The 18337-nt window shown below is 42.1% G+C and overlaps 3 protein-coding genes across 12 annotated transcripts in view; 1 reads left to right on the plus strand and 2 right to left on the minus strand.

Moving 5' to 3' along the window:
- Positions 1-5708: 5708 nt before the first annotated feature.
- Positions 5709-10255, minus strand: CFAP141 (cilia and flagella associated protein 141). Its single transcript, XM_077155692.1, has 4 exons — positions 10131-10255; positions 9727-9767; positions 6910-7039; positions 5709-6187 (listed from the first exon to the last, which is right to left on the minus strand). The coding sequence occupies exons 1-4, from the start codon at positions 10161-10163 to the stop codon at positions 6086-6088; spliced, it is 306 nt and encodes a 101-aa protein (XP_077011807.1). The 5' UTR covers positions 10164-10255; the 3' UTR covers positions 5709-6085.
- A 323-nt stretch (positions 10256-10578) lies between these two features.
- On the minus strand, positions 10579-18255 carry LTAP1 (lipid transport auxiliary protein 1). 2 transcript variants are annotated; one of them, XM_077156295.1, is made up of 7 exons: positions 17947-18255; positions 17361-17462; positions 14030-14147; positions 13761-13814; positions 13118-13284; positions 12975-13033; positions 10579-11557 (listed from the first exon to the last, which is right to left on the minus strand). In XM_077156295.1, exons 2-7 carry the CDS (start codon positions 17421-17423, stop codon positions 11362-11364), a joined length of 657 nt encoding a protein of 218 aa, XP_077012410.1. In that variant the 5' UTR covers positions 17424-17462; positions 17947-18255; the 3' UTR covers positions 10579-11361. The 2 variants fall into 2 exon arrangements, with proteins under 2 accessions (XP_077012410.1, XP_077012409.1); XM_077156294.1 differs by having other exon boundaries at positions 17845-18255.
- The window catches only part of UBAP2L (ubiquitin associated protein 2 like), a 46807-nt gene continuing 46674 nt past the window's right edge, over positions 18205-18337 (plus strand). For 8 of the 9 annotated variants that reach the window (XM_077156280.1, XM_077156284.1, XM_077156268.1 and 5 more), the window contains exon 1: positions 18205-18330. In XM_077156280.1, the coding sequence (XP_077012395.1) occupies positions 18220-18330 (111 nt within the window). In that variant the 5' untranslated portion in view covers positions 18205-18219. The remainder of the gene's footprint in view (positions 18331-18337) is intronic. The other variant, XM_077156273.1, reaches the window with a different exon arrangement.

Genomic DNA, 18337 nt, shown 5'->3' on the forward strand with positions numbered 1-18337 from the left:
TGCTCTCAGCTCCACCTCTTGTTCCTAACATGGTCTTTCCAGCTCCCTCCATCCCATCTTTGTTTTCCTGGGGGAACACAGGGTGAGACACTTTGATAGACTGACATCACCAGCAAAGAAAAATTTGGGAACAGCTGAGGCTGATTTTAGAAAATGGAAAGTGGGGGAGGAGGCTCTCCCTGAACCCTGAAACTTTCCACTCATTCTGGGAAGCACTATGGTTGTTTTAAAAGAGCAGGGAGAGGGCCAGGGGAAGAGATAGCATTGATATCAGAGAAGGGGACTTTGGAAATTATAGAATGGCATTGAGTTTTCACCCAGAGTCCTAATTGCCCCTCAGCTTCTCCCTTACTCTCACCCGGACTGAGCTGGATACTGATCAGACTGCACTGTTTTTTTTTTTTATCATTTGATTTCTGGTAGTCAGGGAGCTTTGGCAACAATGAAGAGGGGAGGTCATTCATGATCCTTGACAAATCCCCCAGATCCCCAGATCGAATTGCTGTGTTATTTTGGGAATCCCTAAATGGCGGGGTGGGGGGCGTGGACATCTTCCTCCACCCTCCACCCACCCCCCACCGAAGAACCACAGGAATGGAGTAAGAGGGTAGGTTGGAATCTGGAAGGCCATCCCAGAGCTTGAAGTAGGGTGGGGAGAGAAGCAGGGGAGGGTCAGAGTGGGCGCGACAAGATAATACCCTCTTCTTCTCATAGTGTCTTTTAAATAGAACTTTTGTGCCCATACAGACCAAGGTTTTACTGGTCTCTACTCTTCTTTCCCCTCACCCTCTGCCCTTCGTACACCCCACCCCCCACCACTCATATCACAATCAGCAGCAGTAGCAGCTCTGTGCTCCCTGGCTCAGTTCCAGGGCATGTTCATTCTTCCACTTGGAACCTTTTTGCTAACAGGTGGCAGTTGATCCCAGTACACTGGCGCCATCCAACCTGAGAATACGCCAGGGGAGAGGTGGACACTGCTCAAGGTGACCAGAGCTATCAGGGGAGAATATAAATGTCTCTAATTAGTCATTATATCAAAGCTAGATTGAGAGTGTTAATGCTAAGCCCCAGCAATGGGGAAACGGAGATGACCTCCAGGGAAGATGGCAGAGCTGGAATCCACTTCTGAGGGCTTCAGTCACTAAAAGTAGATAAATTGATCATCAGATGTTTCTTGAAGGAAAGCATAGAAGCCCAAGGAAGTAGGGAACAAAAGAGTCCCAGGGAGTAGCAAATGATAAGGTGGGAGACAGGCTGGTGGGGGTTGAATAAGGAGGAAAAAAATACAAGGGCAGGAGGAGATAAGGAAAAGAGCTATATCACCTTTGTCATCCCACTCCCACATCAACACTTCTGTTTAAGATTGAAATCATCATGGGTTTTAGCAATCGGTCATCCAGAAGGGGTCCTGGAAAGAAGAGGTTCACTAAAAAAGCTAAGAATCACAGAGCCCAGAGGTTGAGGTAGGATAAAGTATAATGCTGAATCGCCAACTGCTGTAAGAATGTTTGACATTTAGTTGGTTTCTAATTAAACAACCCAATATCAAACATATCAGACAGAAGCGGGCAGGAAAGCTTTGGTGGTCATCTGCCTTCCTCCCTATTGCAAAGAACAGGCAGTGCAGGTGAACTAGGCATCGATCATAGCTAGATGGCTGGCTTTTGCTCATCAGCTCTTCATGCCATCCCTGCATTTGCTCCTCTCCTTCCACTGCTCTGGCCTTTACTGGATCACGTTGCCCTAATACCAGGGAGGATACCTGGCAGGGCTCCACATCCGGGCACCTATCCTCCTCAAAAGCTCCACAGAGCTTCTCCCCCTCATGTCACGGCTGCAGGACTCTGAGGATCAGCAGTGTCAGCAGCTTCTCCTCAGCCTGCGACTTGCTCTCCTCCTCTCTAATCCAAGTGTCCCGAGGCTTTCCATCCCAGAGGGGCTTGATACCCTGCTATATCTTTTCAATAGAAATCCTAACCTTTCCAGATCACCCCCACAAGGCTGCTGAGGTCCATTCTGGCATCCTCCTGCTCTTAAGTGAAATAGCCAGAGAAATTCCCAATTGCTTGATTTCTTTTTTCCAACATTTTGTCCCTTCTCACCTTCTCCCCATGTCCTCCAGGCATCTTCCTTAAAACCACCCTTGGATGTCCAAAACAGAGGAGTAACTAGTCTCACAAGCATCTCTCCAAGTTTGGCAGCCTCCAACCTAAGCTCAGAGGAGAAAACTTAGGGTTTCCACTGCCTGGCAGGATCAAAACTAAGACTAAGAGACCAAGGGAAAGAAACCCCCTCTACCAGGGAGCAGCCTGAAGTCCTTGGGACCCTCCTCCTCTTCTCTTCTTCAGGACTTTTTGCCACAAGAACACCAGTGCCGGGGCTGCTTTCTCCAAGGGTGTTCCCTCACAGGGATCTGGCCTGGTTTCCTTCTGGGGGATTTTCCTTCCGAAGAGAATCAGATCTGTTGAATGTCATGTGGCAGGCAGATGCTTCTCTACACTGTGGCAGAAAGGATCACGGGTTATACCAGTATGTGGGGGTGGGGTGGGGGTCTGGGGTAGAAGTGTGGGGATGGGGGAGGAGGCTGTGCTGCAGCCTCAGGGCCTGTTCCATGTGTCCTTGTTCCCATTAGTGCAGATACCCATTGCCCCTCCTTCCCCACACCAGCTCTCCCCTGCCCTTCAACTGGATCAATACCCTGCCCCAAGCCCCAGTCAATTTCTGTTGTGTGGCTCTTGCCCTCCAGGGGAAGACTAACAGCACCCAGCTAGGCACTTGTGGTATTCTCTCTCTCTCTTTTTTTTTTAATGCAATTTTATTGCGATACATTCATACAGCACAGAACCCATCAGAAGTACACAATCACTGATTCACAGCATCATCACATGGTTGTGTGTACAGCCCCATGATCAAATTCAGAACATTTTCGTTACCCAGTAAAGAAATAAAAAGAAAAAAGAAAACCTTAAACCTCCCATACTCCTTATCCTCACAGATTATTGACCCATAGTGTTAGTGTGGTACATTTGTTACTGTTTATGAAAAAATATTAAAAATTGCTATTAACTGTAGTCCATAGTTCGTAATAGGTACATTTTTTTCCATATACCCCTCTATTATTATCTGCTTTAGTTCATGAAAGTACTTTTTAATATTTGTACCGTTAATCATGGATGTTGTCCTGTGGTGTTCTCCCTTTTTTTTTTTTTTTCCTGTGATGTTCTCTTATATCCTTGTTCCTTCATGGCTCCCAATGGGGGTGCATGTAATTTTTGCTTTCTTGCCCTCCCTTTCCCTAACCCACCCCCCAATTTCTAATTCCCTTCTCGGAGAACTTTGACCACATTGGATAACCAGAGGTTAAAGGGAGGCAGGCTGGGAAAGGAAATGAAAGGACTTTAGTGTTCAGGGAAATGGGGGACTGGAGGGACAGCCTGGGAATACGGAGGTGGGGGGGAGCAACTCTCTTAGAGGAAGGAGACTTTGACTGGACGGCATACAAGGCAGACACATCAGATGGACTTGAAAGTTGTCTAGCTCTCCTGCAAGGTCCTCTTCTGCAGCCATGTCAAACAAGACTGAACCCTTTTGAGCCAGAGAAGCTGGGTGAAGGCACTAGTTTCAGATGGAAGAAGGGCTGGCTGGGCATGAGAAGGTGAACTACTTCGTTGATTTGATGAGAGCAGACAGAGTAGAGCAATAGAATCAGAGGAGAGGGGCTCTCTGGGAGGGGCAGCCTGCCAATACTGGAGCTAGCCTGGCATTGACAAGCCCTGGGGAGAGAGGCCAAGGTCAGGGATCAAGGCAGATGGGGTGGGGTATTCTGCATGTCCAGATGAACAAAGGAAAGAGGAACAGAGGAATAAAAGAGGTTCCTGAGGAATGTGGTTTAGGTAGGAGCAGCCAGGTAATGAAAAGGAAATAACAGAACATTATTATAGGGCAGGAAGACATCATCATGGGTTACCATTATTTGACATTATGTGCCACCTCCCCGCTAACTGCTTTATATAGTCTCCATTGCAACCCAATGAGGTAGAAATAATCTCCATTTTACATATAAGCAACTGTGACCCAAAAAGTTAAGACCACACAGCCAGTGACAGAGCTAGGATTCAAACCCAGATATGTTCAATGTTAAAATCTGTTTTTCTGACCAAGCTACACTACTTATATGAAAAGCAAAGAACAGCCTGGGATACAGATACATAGGAGGATAAGAGAGGAGGTGAAGGCAATATAGGCCTGCTGAAAAATAGAGGGCAGGGGAACGGGCAGAAAGGATGGGAGACTCATACAGATTTGTGGGTTAAATTCAGGCTGTGTGTGGCTTTGTCTCCTGAAACTCACCTCCTATTTGTTGTGACTTGTTCAATGTCTGCTTGCCCCCACCAGCCTGTGAGCCCCATGTCTTGTTGGGTGTAAGCATCCATGAGTAGTTACTGACTGAAGATAAGGGGGCTTGGGAAACCGTGGTGACAGGGACTAGGGGGTGAATGGGTATGTAGCACAGAGAGAGGAAGAAGAATGGGATGGAGAGTGACATTTGATCTGGATGAGTGTGCTGGCTGGAGGGTCAACAAGGAAACTATGAAGGGTCACAGGGAAATCTGAATGGGAAGGGGAAGATACCTACTGTACACAGTAGGTATCTACTGTGTACTCTGTCTATATACATTATCTCATTTAATCCACATAATGATCCTGTGAGATGGCACGATGTCTCCAATTTCAGAAGAGAAAATTGACGGGCAGAGAAGTTAAATAACATACACAACAATAAAGAGGTGAAGCCAGGATATGAATCAACACCTGGCTCCAAAGCCTATGCTGTCCTTTATATGTCCTGCCATGTCTTCTTACTCCTGAATCAGTGGAGTGTGGAAAGGGAGAAGGAGAGGCTCTGACAGCTACAGAGGAAAATCGGTGATTCAGCAGGATACTGAAGGATGGAGACAGGCTTAGTGGTAGGTGGGTTGGGGGAGGAATTTGTAGTGGAGACAGTCACAATGGGCTGAGGGCAGGAAAGGATCAGTGTGGGAAGAATGAATGAGCAGTGAGGATGCCAATGGCAAGGTGAGAGAACAGAGAAGAGTAATGTTTAGTGGTGGTTACATCAGAGAGGTATGGTACTTCCAGCAGCTGTTATGGCTGTGAAATGGGGTCTCTGGTTGGGCTGTCATTTGCATATAAAGTGGACCCTTATAAGTAAAGTTCTCTGTGGCATGTGGATACATATGATTGATCTGTGCTTTTCAGAATTTTGAGTGCCTTTAGAGTCAACATGTTCTTTAGATTTTCCATGGTGTAAAGAATACGTATTCCTGGTTTCCTTACACTTGCTGTTACCTGCCTGACCCCAGGAGGCATTTGAATTTGGAAGCTTCTCATTTTGCAGAGGTGGGAATTCAGGGCCCAGAGAGAAGAGACTTGTCCAAGATCTCACAGCCAGTTTTTGAGGCTGGCTCAAAAACTAAAATTCAGGCCTCCTGACACTCAAGCACCACTGTGCTTATAGATTAATTAACAGCCACATTCAGGGTTTTTTTTCCAAGTATACAGAAAAGATCAGTGAAAGTGAGATCTGAAAGGTGGTGAGCAAAATCCAGGAAGCTCTAATGATTTAGGATTATTGTGGCTGTGAAACAAGTACTTTTGAAACAAAATGAGATTTAGGGTTGAAAAAATGAGTCAAATTGTCTAAGTTTGAACCTTTAAGAGCTAGTTTTATTTGTTAAACCAAATCAGGACTTTCTGTTCTCAGGCTGTCCATCTCTGCACCTCATCTCCCAGCCCACAGTTCCTCCACTATGGCCCCACCCCCTCTTATGTCAACACTTGCACATTCCTCTCCAACCACAAGGCGTCACTCTTATTTCTAACTATTGTTTTATAGTGTTTTTCAAATAGCTGCAGGAGTAGATGTGAGTGAAGATATGAGAGTGGGAGTACTGCTACAAGTCCTGGGCAGATAGGTAGGTCCAACTATGTTTGGGAAGGAAGTTCAAGGCTGCAGAGGCTCAAAAAGGCTACGTTAGCAGGCATAGCGAGAATGGAGGGACAGTGTCTCTCCCTCCATTAGTCAGAGTCTCTCCACATAAAAAGCTTTGCCCATCTGATTTAGCTCCTGTTGGTACTGCTGATGCTCTTTTTCCAACAGCTGGTGCAGGGCAGCCTGGCGGACCTGGTAGGAAGGGCAAAATAGAGTTGTGTTTGCCCTGTGTTTACCACCATTTCCACTCTCTCTCTGTCTCTCTGGTTGCTTTCCCATCACTTGTGTTCCCTTAGAACTGGACTTAGCTGTGGCATGAAGCTAGGCAGAAACAGAGGCTGAACAAGTGGAGGGGAGGCCTAACCAATCTTTTCGTCACGGGTGAGGCTCTACGTTCAGCAAACCTTTGCTGAGATCATACCATGAACCAGGAACTCTGCAAGGCACCAGTGATACAAAGATGTGATGTAACAGCAGTTGGGAACCCCAAGGAGAGAGAACTAAGAGGCAGGTGCTGGGCCCAAGGATGCAGTTTTGAGTATCACAAAGAGGGGAGGAGTATGGACTACAATGTACTTTGGGAATTTAAAATGTACCGCCCGCAGCCAGATGCAAAGAATCACTTAGAGAAAATTTTGGCATTTGGAATTATAAGACTTGCTGCTGCAAGGTGTGTGGGTGGTTCAGTGATAGAATGCTTGCCAGCCATGTGGGAGAACTGGGTTTAATTCCCAGCCCATGCACTGGAAAGAAAAAAGATACAGCCATCAAAAGAGTTGCTGCTCTGGTGTAAAGGTGAATACCTCAGAGACAAAGTGGGCATGAGGGCAGAGACTAAGAGCTTGGAAATCCTGATGGGTAAAGGCACAGGGCAGTAATGGATGAGATTTCAGGCCGTCCTTGCTAGAACTCACCATCAGTAGTTGCTTGTTGGCCAGTGCCAACTCCTGTATCATGGTGTTCTGCATCCTTAGAGTGGCATATGGGTTTCTCCTCTGGCTCAGAGTCATCTGCCACAGACAGTGAGTATGTGAATCTTGCCACCTGCCCAAAGTATAGAGGTGGGGGTTGAATAGGTTTGAGTTAAGAGTAAAGAAACCCCATCAGTGAGTCTTTCTCATCTAGAATCTTGGTGCCAGTATTAGAAGATAGCAAACTCCTTGAAAGAGTAATTAGAACTGATTTAGAATGTAATATATAGAAGTATATTATGTCATTTAATCATCACAGAAACCATATCATGTAAATATTAATTTTTTTAATTTAAATTACTACTTTTTATACTTTACTTTCCTACAAAAGAAATTATGGAATTCAATACATTGGATTAATAAAATCAATCTGTTTAACTTCAGACTTGAAAAGCCCTACCGAAGTAAACATATTAAATATGTACTTCTTTAAAGTGGAAGACTGATTAAACAAGGATGATTATTAAAAGATCCCAAAGGAACAATTAGAGATTTTGAATGAGCAAACTGGGAATTAATGAGTGTTCATAATTCTTACTCTCTCATTCTAAACTATCTAAGATTATTATCAAAAGACTCAAAAGACTTTTACTAAAAGCAACCTGCCCCATATTGCCAGAAAATCTATACAGATTAAAATAGAAGATTCCAAGAGAAAATGAGGAGAAACTTATTGTAACATGTGGTCTTTAAGAATATTGATTAACACAATACATTGAAGTTGTTGTCACTATATTCCCTGCCTTGAGACTCATATACACATGCTTAGCTGATTGATGATTTACAGATAGTAAATAGGGGCATGCAAGTATAAAATTTCTTTTGAAAATCCTATCACATAAAAAGAATTTGAGTTCTTTCCTGAAAATTCCTTATATTACAGAAATGTAATCAAAGAGAAAGGCTTTGATATTAGATGGCTTTGAGTATTGCACCATCTCTCATGAATGCATAAATGCCACTCACTCTTTTAAATGAGATAAGGAAAAATTTTTACTCTAAATCACATTAATGCACTGATCACATCTCATCAACAGCAGATCTTTTTTGTTTGTTTTTGTTTTTTTTTATATATTTTTTGTATTTTGTATTTTTATTTTTTCTCTATATTATCATTTTCTTTTTCTGTTGTCTTGTTATTTCTTTTTCTAAATTGATGAAAATGTGCTAAGAAATGATGATCATACATCTATGTGATGATATTAAGAATCACTGATTGCATATGTAAATATTAATTTTTGCATTATGCAGACAAGGAAACAAAGTTGTGAATTGTCCAAGGTCACTTAATGGGAGACTTAGGTCTCAAATCCCATCTCTCTGACTCAAAGGCTTCCTGCTATCAGTGATTCTTAACCCTGGCTAGGCACTAGAGTAGTCTATTATGGTTTTGAAAAAATAAGAAATGAAGTTTTTTTAATACAAAACATATTTTGTATACATACATATTCAGCACACACACACACATCCACTGCTCAGATATTCCACTGGTATTTTTAAAAATCAAAACTATTTTTACATATGACTAAAAATTAAATCTATACAGAAATATATAAAATGAGAAGTAAAATTTTACCTCTCTGCTCCAGTCCTTCTCTGTAAAGTTATCCAGTTTCTTGTGTATTCTTCCAGGAATTTTTCTATCCCATACTAGCAAGTGTATCTTTTTATTTTTTTCAACATAAAATCATGAATTTACATTAACAATGTTGCTTAACAATGTGGACTTTTCATATCTTGATTCTGTTTAAAGACTGCATGGTATTTCTATATCATAATCCAACTAGCTTTTTTACTTTAATAAATAATGCTATCATGAACACTCGTGGGTGTATCTTCTAGTGTTTTGGGAAGCATACATGTTAGATAAAGAAATTCCCAGAAGTGGAGTTGCCAATTCAAAGAAAGTGTGTATTTTTAATTTTGTTTTGACAACTGCCTTTTTTTTTTTTACATGGGTGGGCACTGGGAATCAAACCCAGGTCCTCTGGCATGGCAGGTAAGCATTCTTGCCTGCTGAACCACCATGGCCCACCTGTCAACTGCCTTTCTAAAACAGTTCTTCAATCTTTTAGACTCCCACTAAAAGTATACACGTTCTTGTTTCCTCACATCCTTGCTAGCTCTCAGTATAGTTTGTGAAACCTTAAAAAATAAGGCTTCCCCTGTCCTGTTCCAGACCATTTAAATCAGAATACAAAGAGGTAAGCTTGGGCATCAATGTTTTTTAAAAAGCTTGTCAAGTAAAACAGGTATGCAGCTCAGTCTTTTGACAGTCTTCTCATTCATTCATTTAACAAATACTTACTCCATACCTACCACGATTAGTAGAATACCAGGCAACAAATACTTGAATTTTCCTTAAGAAGTAAGGAAAAAACAAAAAACAAAAAACGACACTACAAAAACTTGCTCGAATTTTCCTTCAGAAATTGGGAAGTAAGGAGTAATAAAAACCATACTATATGTGTTCACAGCCTAACCTAATGGGCACTAACTAGGAGGCTGATCTCGGCTTATTTTGGTAACAGGGGCTGCCTCTTGCCCACTCCACACATTCTCCTTCTTGATGAGTTCTTAACAAGATGGAAGAGAGAGACATGGCTCAGAGACACGGGAAAGTGAAAAGGTCAATCCTGAAGGACAAGATCAGAGACACAGGACAGTGAAAAGGTCAGTCCTGAAGGACAAGATCAGAGACACAGGACAGTGAAAAGGTCAGTCCTGAAGGACAAGATTAGAAGATAGGGTAGAGGTTACCTGTCGACCATCTTCTTCAGTTCCAGGGCCCTTTGAAAACTCTGCAAGAAAAGGGAGTGCTGTTGATCTGCCTTGATATCCAGCTCAATCTCAGCACCTTACTGTAGTGAGAGACACATAGCCCTTTCTCTTTCTGATGGAGTGGTCATTTCCTTGGGGAGAACAGTACATGACATCCCTACTCTTTTCAGAATAGCTAAAAGAAAGCATGCAGGGGTTGGGATGGAACAAATATTTGAATACCTACTATGTGCAAGCCAGTCTCTCCCACTCCTATTACTAACTATCCTTCCATTTTATCAAATGCTTTTCCCAGGAAATGGATCACTTCTAGTGAATTGATCTGGAAACCTTATTTATCGAGGGGAACTTCCAACCCAGGCCCTCCTTCCAACTCTGCATACCTCTTCTACTAATATCATCTTTTCTGCAGACATGTCTACAGACTTGCTTAAGATCTTAAGAGACTGGGCAGACTCTCCCTTCTGTTTAGTTCAGTCACCAAGGTTTCAGTAGTCATAGCAACATTCAGGCTTCAATAATGACCCAAGGCCTAAGAATTGATTGGTCACCTGGCCTGTTGCCTCAGAGATCTGAAAGGAATCCTTGTTCTTCAGCCTTCTATTAGTGATACAAGCAACTCAATCAGCAAGGGCCACAATCCCAAATTCAGGATTTCTTATGTTGGGGTCCCAAGGCATATCTGTATAGTCCTAGATTCAGGGTACCTGAAATTCTCTTGAGAGTCCCACCCATTCTCTTGAGGCAAAACCTCCTGCCTGCAATATTAAACACGTTCAAAGATTATCATGTCTATCTTATTAAAAGACAACTACAAAGGAATGAATCATGCTTTTTTATTTTTAGTTCATTTTATTAAATAACTAATTAATAATAAGTTCAACAACCAGTGCACTGATTCATTAGGGAACATCACTCCTTCACACTGTCCCATAGCATCCAAATAAATGAGTGGGGATGGGATGATGCCAGTTGTCAGAAAAGTCCCCTTTTATGCAATTTATTGATAACAGAGTATGAAATGGAAGCAGAAGGGCAGATCCTTGCACATCAGGAAAGGCGTGTTAATGTTTCAACACATCCAGGTAAAACCAAGGTAAATTGTTCCACACGCCACCTACCGCAGCACCTGACCTCTCTGTTAGTTCCTGTCTGCCTTTTCCATCAATCAACTCTGACTGCCCAAAACCCAAATAATCATCATTCAAATGCAGATAAAATGGTAAATACTGAAGTAACTTAAACCTCTCACCCCACCTCTAACCTTCGGGATTAAATAGCCCGGAACAGGCCTAGAACTGGGCAAGTGAACTAACTATGATTAAATCCAGGTGAGAATTTTTTTTTAAGGGCCGGTGGTCATAAACATTAAGAATATTCAAATTCAACTCCAGAAAAAGTGCTACTGTGGGAAAATAAAGTCTTTGTTGATGCTCAGTCCATTAGACAGCTTCTGGGGAATAACCCCCCAGGCATGCGTCCTAAGAGTTCCAGACACAGTGGGTGCTTCAGCTGATACAGTCTGGGCCTGCTGAGTCAGAATGCCAGAGAGCTGCCTGGCATGCACACTGCAGTCTGCCTGGCTCAATCTATAGTCAGAGTCCTTCAGCTCCATTACAGAGTACTCTCCAACGTGTTATAGTTGTCCTTAAAGCTCTTCAATTCCAGAAAGTGTTTGGCACGTTTACTCTTCTGATTGGAGGGGAGGTATGTCACCTGGATGGTTGTTGGGGAAACGTCAAGAGACTGAGTAAGGTCTTTGGCTGCTGACTGGTGATGACGCTGAGAGCTCCCACTTCGTGCTTTGACCCTGAAGAATAGAGAGGGCAGGTCATGAACAGAATGAGGAATAGAGGAAGAATACAATTCAGGGCTCATCCTGGTCTATAACCATAAATGGTCTCTGTACTATCTTATAAACCAATTACTAAAATCTCATCTTCAAAATAATAGATGAACCAAGTTTTCACTGGGTCCCTGTCTCTGGCTCAACATTAAACTCAACTTCTTCATCTCACTATGCTTATTTTTAATTGACCAATTTACCTAATGTTTTTCTGCAGTGAATATACACCCAATCCAAAGAGAGTCCCTTGAAAACACAGTTCTAACAAAGAATTATCAGCAACTATTGGGTAGTTACCATGTTAGGACATTATAGTTGGTCCTTTACTAACATCTAATTTAAACCCGATATCCTCCTTCTGTATGATAGGAAAATGAGTGTCCAAAAAGTTAACTTGTTTGAAGTCACAAAGAGCTAGTATTCAAGCCTAAGTTCATCAGATTCCAAAACCTTTATTCTTTTTACCATACACAAAGAACTTTTCTAGAAACTTGAAATCAAAGAGACTGAATTTTGAACAGGGTTACTGCCTCATTTCTAGACCAAATGCCCTTTTCCATGCTGTCCACATGTTTATTTTAATAAACGCTCTAAATAGTTTGTATCGGGACTTTCTATCTTTAGGAATAAGGTAGTTCATTTCTAGGGATAGAGTGATGACAGGACACATACTTCCTTGTATCTGAAGAAAGAATATTTAGAAAAGAACTGAGATAATCTTTTTACACTAGTAATACTTAATTCTAGATTGGCTTCCCCTTTTTGCCAAGTACTTTATTTAACCATTTGCATAGACGACATAATGAAGCTATGTTTAATACATATTTAAAACATTCCCAAACAAAAATCATTATTATATACAGGAACACTAATGCTGTACATGGTAATAAAAATTAGAGTGATTCTTAATTTTTACTTTTACTGGACCAAGACACAAAAGGAGGGCAATGGGTCCTTGGAACAGGAATAATTCCTGTCTGCTGAAAAACATTATTTCCTTTGTCAGGCTACACCAATTTTGACATTTTACCAGGCTGGACCAAAAAAGAAGAAAAAGAGGCACACAAAAGTAGGAAATGCTTCTCTTGTTAGCTTATAGAAGAGCATTCTTTTGCTTTTCAATGTGAGCAAGAGGCAGTTCTAATAATCGAAGATTTAACAACTCTTAGGATATCATGGCTTTTTGGTCACACTGTTTTATGAAGGTCATCTCACTTTTGGAACAGTCCAGCATACCTGTATCCTCTAACAGTATAGGCGTAAATGGTCTCTGTACTATCTTATAAATTAGTAACTAAAATCTCATCTTAGAAACAATAGACTAAACAATTTTTCAGAGTCCCTGCCAGCCCCCCTTGACATGACTACCCTCCAAACTCACGCAGTGGCCAGCTCAGTCAGGGCTTCCTGATAGCACAGGTACTCACTCTGGCCAAAGACCTAAGAAAAAAGGAAGGAAGTGTGAGGACTTCTCAGGGTGGGGCATCTCCTTAGTGCCTTGAAGGAAAACTCCATTCAACTTACCCCTGTCCCATAGCGGGCTGTCTCATAGCCATCCAACAGTGTATCAATTAGAGCCTTGCGCACACCCTTGAAAGGAGTACTAGTGTTTCGAAGATCTAGCAGGTAGGAACGGAAATTCCTGCCCATTAGTGAATGAGCATGTCGGCCTTCAGCATGAAATGGGATCTCTGAGAAGATAATTAGCAGAAAGATACCCCCTTCATCACTTTTCCCTTTCTTTAGTCCTTTTAGTTAATTTCCTAAACTTACTCTAATATAATTAAGACGACCAAAGCTGCATCTGAATGGCATATATGACAAGTGGTCATAGGACAGAAAAAAATTCAAGAACCACCTATCAAGGCTTTGTAATAAAGTAGATGCTACCTGTCTTTTGTAGGAAAATAAATTACTACCGTACAGCTCATGAAACTAAAGATCTCAAGGAGAATCTTCAAAAACAAAACATCCACGGTCTTTGAAGAAATAATTTCACTACCTCATTTGACAAGAGTAACCCAGTACTCTCTAAACTTGTGAAAATTCTTACTGGTCAGGGATGAATAGAAAGGACAAATCCTAACATACATAGAGTGGGTTCATCACTTTCTTCCCCTGGTGAGCTTCAAGGATCCTGGAATGAACCTTGTTGGGCGGCCCTTACCAGAGGCACGGATGGCATCCAGAGCTTTCATCCTATACAGGTAGTTGTAGCGATCTGTTGAGAGAGACTGGTCTTAGACATGACACTCAAGATTCCCCAAACTCCAGCAAATTAATAAACACCTCCCCTAATCAGACACAGACTCAGTAAACGAGGAACCAAAGATGCTGGTTTTCCTAGCAGCTCTACCGACAACTGAGAGCAGAGGAATTCTGAACCCATGGGATTTCTTACTGAGGTATCCTCCAAGGGAAAGAGCTTCCACATACTTTGATTTTCCTTGGTTTCCAGCTGTAGCAGTCTGGTATCATCATCTGAAAGGAGCTGGGGTTCGTACTTGATATCCTGAACCCTGGACAGTCGAATATCAATCTCTTCTTTCAGGTCCTGTTCAAGAGGAGAAAATAATACATAATCATTTACCCTGAATTCTGCTTTATATCAATCTGGAAATGGAGCAGAGCAAGGAAAAACTGAGAGAAGAGAAGCAGAGAAATGCTAATGTAGCTAATGGAATTGCCAAATAAGGTGCAAGAATTCAAGCAAAAAAATAAAGAAAGAAGAATTCAGGAAAGAATGGGATTGGTTGCCCTAAGAAACTCTTCAAGCCACTCATCTCTGAGGTTTTTCTGTCTACCAGAACCCTTTAAGTTTTACAGCACCAACATCATCTCTTTCAATTGTATTTAGAATCTTGGTTAGATCTATTTATAAAGAACTTCCTGAGTTGGGAAAAAAAAATGAACAGCAACTAAAAGTCATAATCTACTCTAAATCTACAAGGAGACCTGTGAATAGTCTATAATACTCTGGGAACTTTCTCACCTGGTGGATCACAGGACTTCTACAGGCCACTTTTAAAAAAAATTCAAGCATATTTAATTTTCAAAACAGGTAATTCATATACATGGTATAACATTAAAAAAGGGACTAAGGGTGTCACCCCTTATTTACCTGGAACCCACCATTGTTATCAGCTTTATATCCAACTTTCTCAACTAAGGTTGTCAGAACTCCAGGAAGTAGATGATTTTTTTAAAAACTTCAGTTGATACTTTATTATGAACAAAATACATATATTTGTATATTTTAATAACGTCATTAAGATGAATGATCTGAATCCCCTATATAGCTTATGAAATGTTAATTATCAACAGCCCTGTGTGCTATTCCTTATTGCATACCTACCCCTAACCTAAATTTAATGGTCACCTTACTTTTTGTCACTGTTCTACCATGTTGCCCTAAATAGGATGTTTACTTTTGCTTGGTTTAGAACTTTAAAAACAAGTGAATTCCTCCACGACCCGGTTTTCAAAATTTTTAAATTTTATTGAGGTTGAATTTACATACAACAAAATACACACACTTTAACTGTAATAGACGGTGAGTTCTGACAAATGAATACACCCATTCAACCAGCACCCAGTCATGGTATGCAACGTTTCCATCACTCCAAAATGTTCCCTCATATCCCTCTGCAGCCAATCTTCCCCTCCTAGCCCCAGACAAACTTACGTGCTTTCTATTATAGTTTTGTCTGTTCTAGAATTTCATATAAATGTGTCATATAATACATATTTCTTTGTGACTGGCTTTCTTTTTTCCACTCAGCATGTTTCTGAGATTCATTCATATTTGTGACTTTTTTCCAGTCAAAAATACTTTGGAGATCGATTTGTGTTCATATGTTTACCTTCAGTTTATTTTCACTCCTGTGCAGTGTTCTGGAACATGAACATGTATCACTACTTATCAACTCTAGTGTGGGCATAGGATGAACTGTTTAAATAAATATATTATGAGCAACACAGCTGAATATATTCTTGTACACATCTCCTAAAATACATGAGCAAAATCTAATTTCTTTGTGGTAGGAGTGGAGTTGCTTGGTTATGGATTATACATGCATGCAATCTGTTTTTTTTTTTTTTGGCTTTTAATAAGAGGGGATTTATTTCATTAGTTCTTCAGAGCAAAGGCAGCTAACTTTCCACTGAGGTTCTTTCTTATGCGGGAAGGCACAGGGTGATCTCTGCTGGCTTTCTCTGTAGGCCTGTGGGTTCCAGCAACTTTCCCTGGGGTGATTTCTTTCTGTATCTCCAAAGGCCTGGGCTGAGATGCGAGTGCTGAGATGAGGTAACATGCATGCAATCTTACTAGCCAAAGTTTTGACTGGGTTATGATGTACTGGAAACCAACTCTATGTCCCAGTTATGAGGCAACTTGTATTTGAAGAACAGTGGGATTGTGGAAGAACAGTGCAGAAATTTCTGGACACAACATCTTCCTTTTGTCTTTCCAGGTGATATGTTAGCAAAGAATAAGGGTGAGAGTGAGGATAATAGCAACTTAATAAAAGAACACTAGTCTTGGAGTTGGGAGAATTATGTACTAGCGGTGTCAGCTTTCCTACTAGTCTGCTAGTCTCTAGACAACAAATTATCGAATCCCTACTATGTGTAGGCCCTGGCTTTACGATGATGAACAAAACAAAGGTATTCGCGTTATTGAAATTTAAAGCTTAGTGGAAAAGAGGCATTAAATACACAGATAATTAAACATAAAAGACATATTGTAGTTAACTACTATGAGAAAATAAAGGGAGAGACCTACTTGAAATTAGGTTTTAAGAATCCCTCTTTTGAGGAAGTAACACTTAACTGAAGACCTAAAGAATTAATCATCTAGCCAAGTGAAGATCAGGGAAGTTCATTCCAGGCCACAGCAATAACATGTGCAAAGGTGGGAAATCTGACCAGTGCAGGCAGATTGCAGTGATTAGGCGGAGAGCTATACAAAAGAAGGCTGGTAAAGGCAACGGGTGCCTTTTACTAAGAAGCAGAAGACTAAAGAAACAGGATGGGAGTGATGGGGGGGTATTGAGTTCTGATTTAGAACCTTAGGTTTGAGAGGCCCAGGAGACATCTAAGGGGAAATGTGAGGTGAGCAGTTGGATATATAACCACGGAACTCAGGAAAGTGGTCTGGACTACAGATACAAATTTCATCTACAGATTCAAAGCCAAGAAAAAGTATGCAATCACCTAAGGAGAGGGTATAGATAAAGAGTTCACCTAAGGAGAGGGTATAGATAAAGAGGCCACTTGAATGTTCACTCACTGTATGTCCTTGGGTAAGGTGCTTCCTATTGTTGGATTTCAGTTTGTAACATAAATGGTGGAACTAGGTGACTTATGGATCCCTAATCAATCAACAGTTCTGCAAAGGCTGCTCTTCTCATTGATTCAGGGTTAATTCTAACCATACTCACCTCATGCTAAAATCAAACCAAACCAAACCAAACTATACACACTGTGTGGTTTACGATAAACTGAAAAACATCTCTCCAGAATCTTTAATAGAAGCACTCATTCTGCAAAAACTAAAGTTTGTGGGTAAGCTACACGTCATGCCACAGTGGTAAGCAAGGAAGCCAGGTTTCAAATTGACAGTTACTGCTCAATCTACTAAGGTTGAGCACAACAGTATCTGAACATGGAAACAAGGGGATTAAGTAAATTCCAAAGGCAGAGGAACTTCATTCTTGCCCATGAAAGATCTGGAAAGCCAAGCCTTTCTCGTGCCTTAATTACCTACCTTGGGGGCATTGTGTCCCACAGGGACATGAGGTCCCCTTCGAGATTTCATTGCAAACCGCATAATTTGCCTCTTCACAAAAATAAATAGCAGTACAAACACCTGTCCAAAAAGATATGAGAGAAGTAAGGTATTCTTAAAAGACAGTATTAAACATAAAAAGCATGCCTTCATTCTAACTCCCCAGATTTGGTCTCTCAGGGATGCTTTGGATTAAAATCTGGGGAAATGAAAGGTTGTCAAATAAAGGGGTGCTTCTGCGGCAGGAAAGCGTGGAGTCTGTTTCTCTAAGGTTTAGCGGACAATTCTTTAGGCCAGGGGCGGGGGTGGGGGGGAATTGGGGACAGGGGAGCGGTACGTGTCGGTGACGTAAGCTTCCAAGTTCCCCTAGGAACTTGGTGGAAAGTAAGGACAGGAACAGCTCAAGAGGAAGGTGTCTACTGGGTGAGACGCGACAGCAAGAATGGGGTGGGGCTCTCCTCACCAGGCTCCCGTAGGCCATCACCAACACGACATTCACCCCGGACAGCCAGTTACTGCCGGACGCCATGGCCTTCCCACCCCGCACAGAGCAGCTGTAGTTTACCCCGCTTCCCTGCTTCGTTAGCCCGAGCTCCGTCGAGGCAACGGCGCCTTGGTTCTCCTGGGCTCACCGGCCATTTCCTTATGGGGGAAGACCTAGTCAAACCCAGCCTGAAAACATGGCGGCTGAGGGGGTGTACGTCTGGGGACGAGGGAAAGACGTCTTCCCGCTCCCCCCGGCACGTGACTCAGGCGGGCTGTGCCACCCAACCACAGCTAGTACACAGATGCGGAACTACGCCAGCAAGAGGAAGCGGAGGCCATCGTGCGTCACGTCATGGAGGCGGGGTGGACGCGCGGAGCCGGATGCAGTATCTTGTGGCGAGGCTGCGCGCGCACTCCTTCGTGCGCGTCCCTTTTCGCGTCACGTGCTGGGGGACGCAAGAAGGTAAGTG

This window comes from Tamandua tetradactyla, chromosome 4 (genome assembly GCF_023851605.1).
Source record: "Tamandua tetradactyla isolate mTamTet1 chromosome 4, mTamTet1.pri, whole genome shotgun sequence".
NCBI lineage: Eukaryota > Metazoa > Chordata > Mammalia > Pilosa > Myrmecophagidae > Tamandua > Tamandua tetradactyla.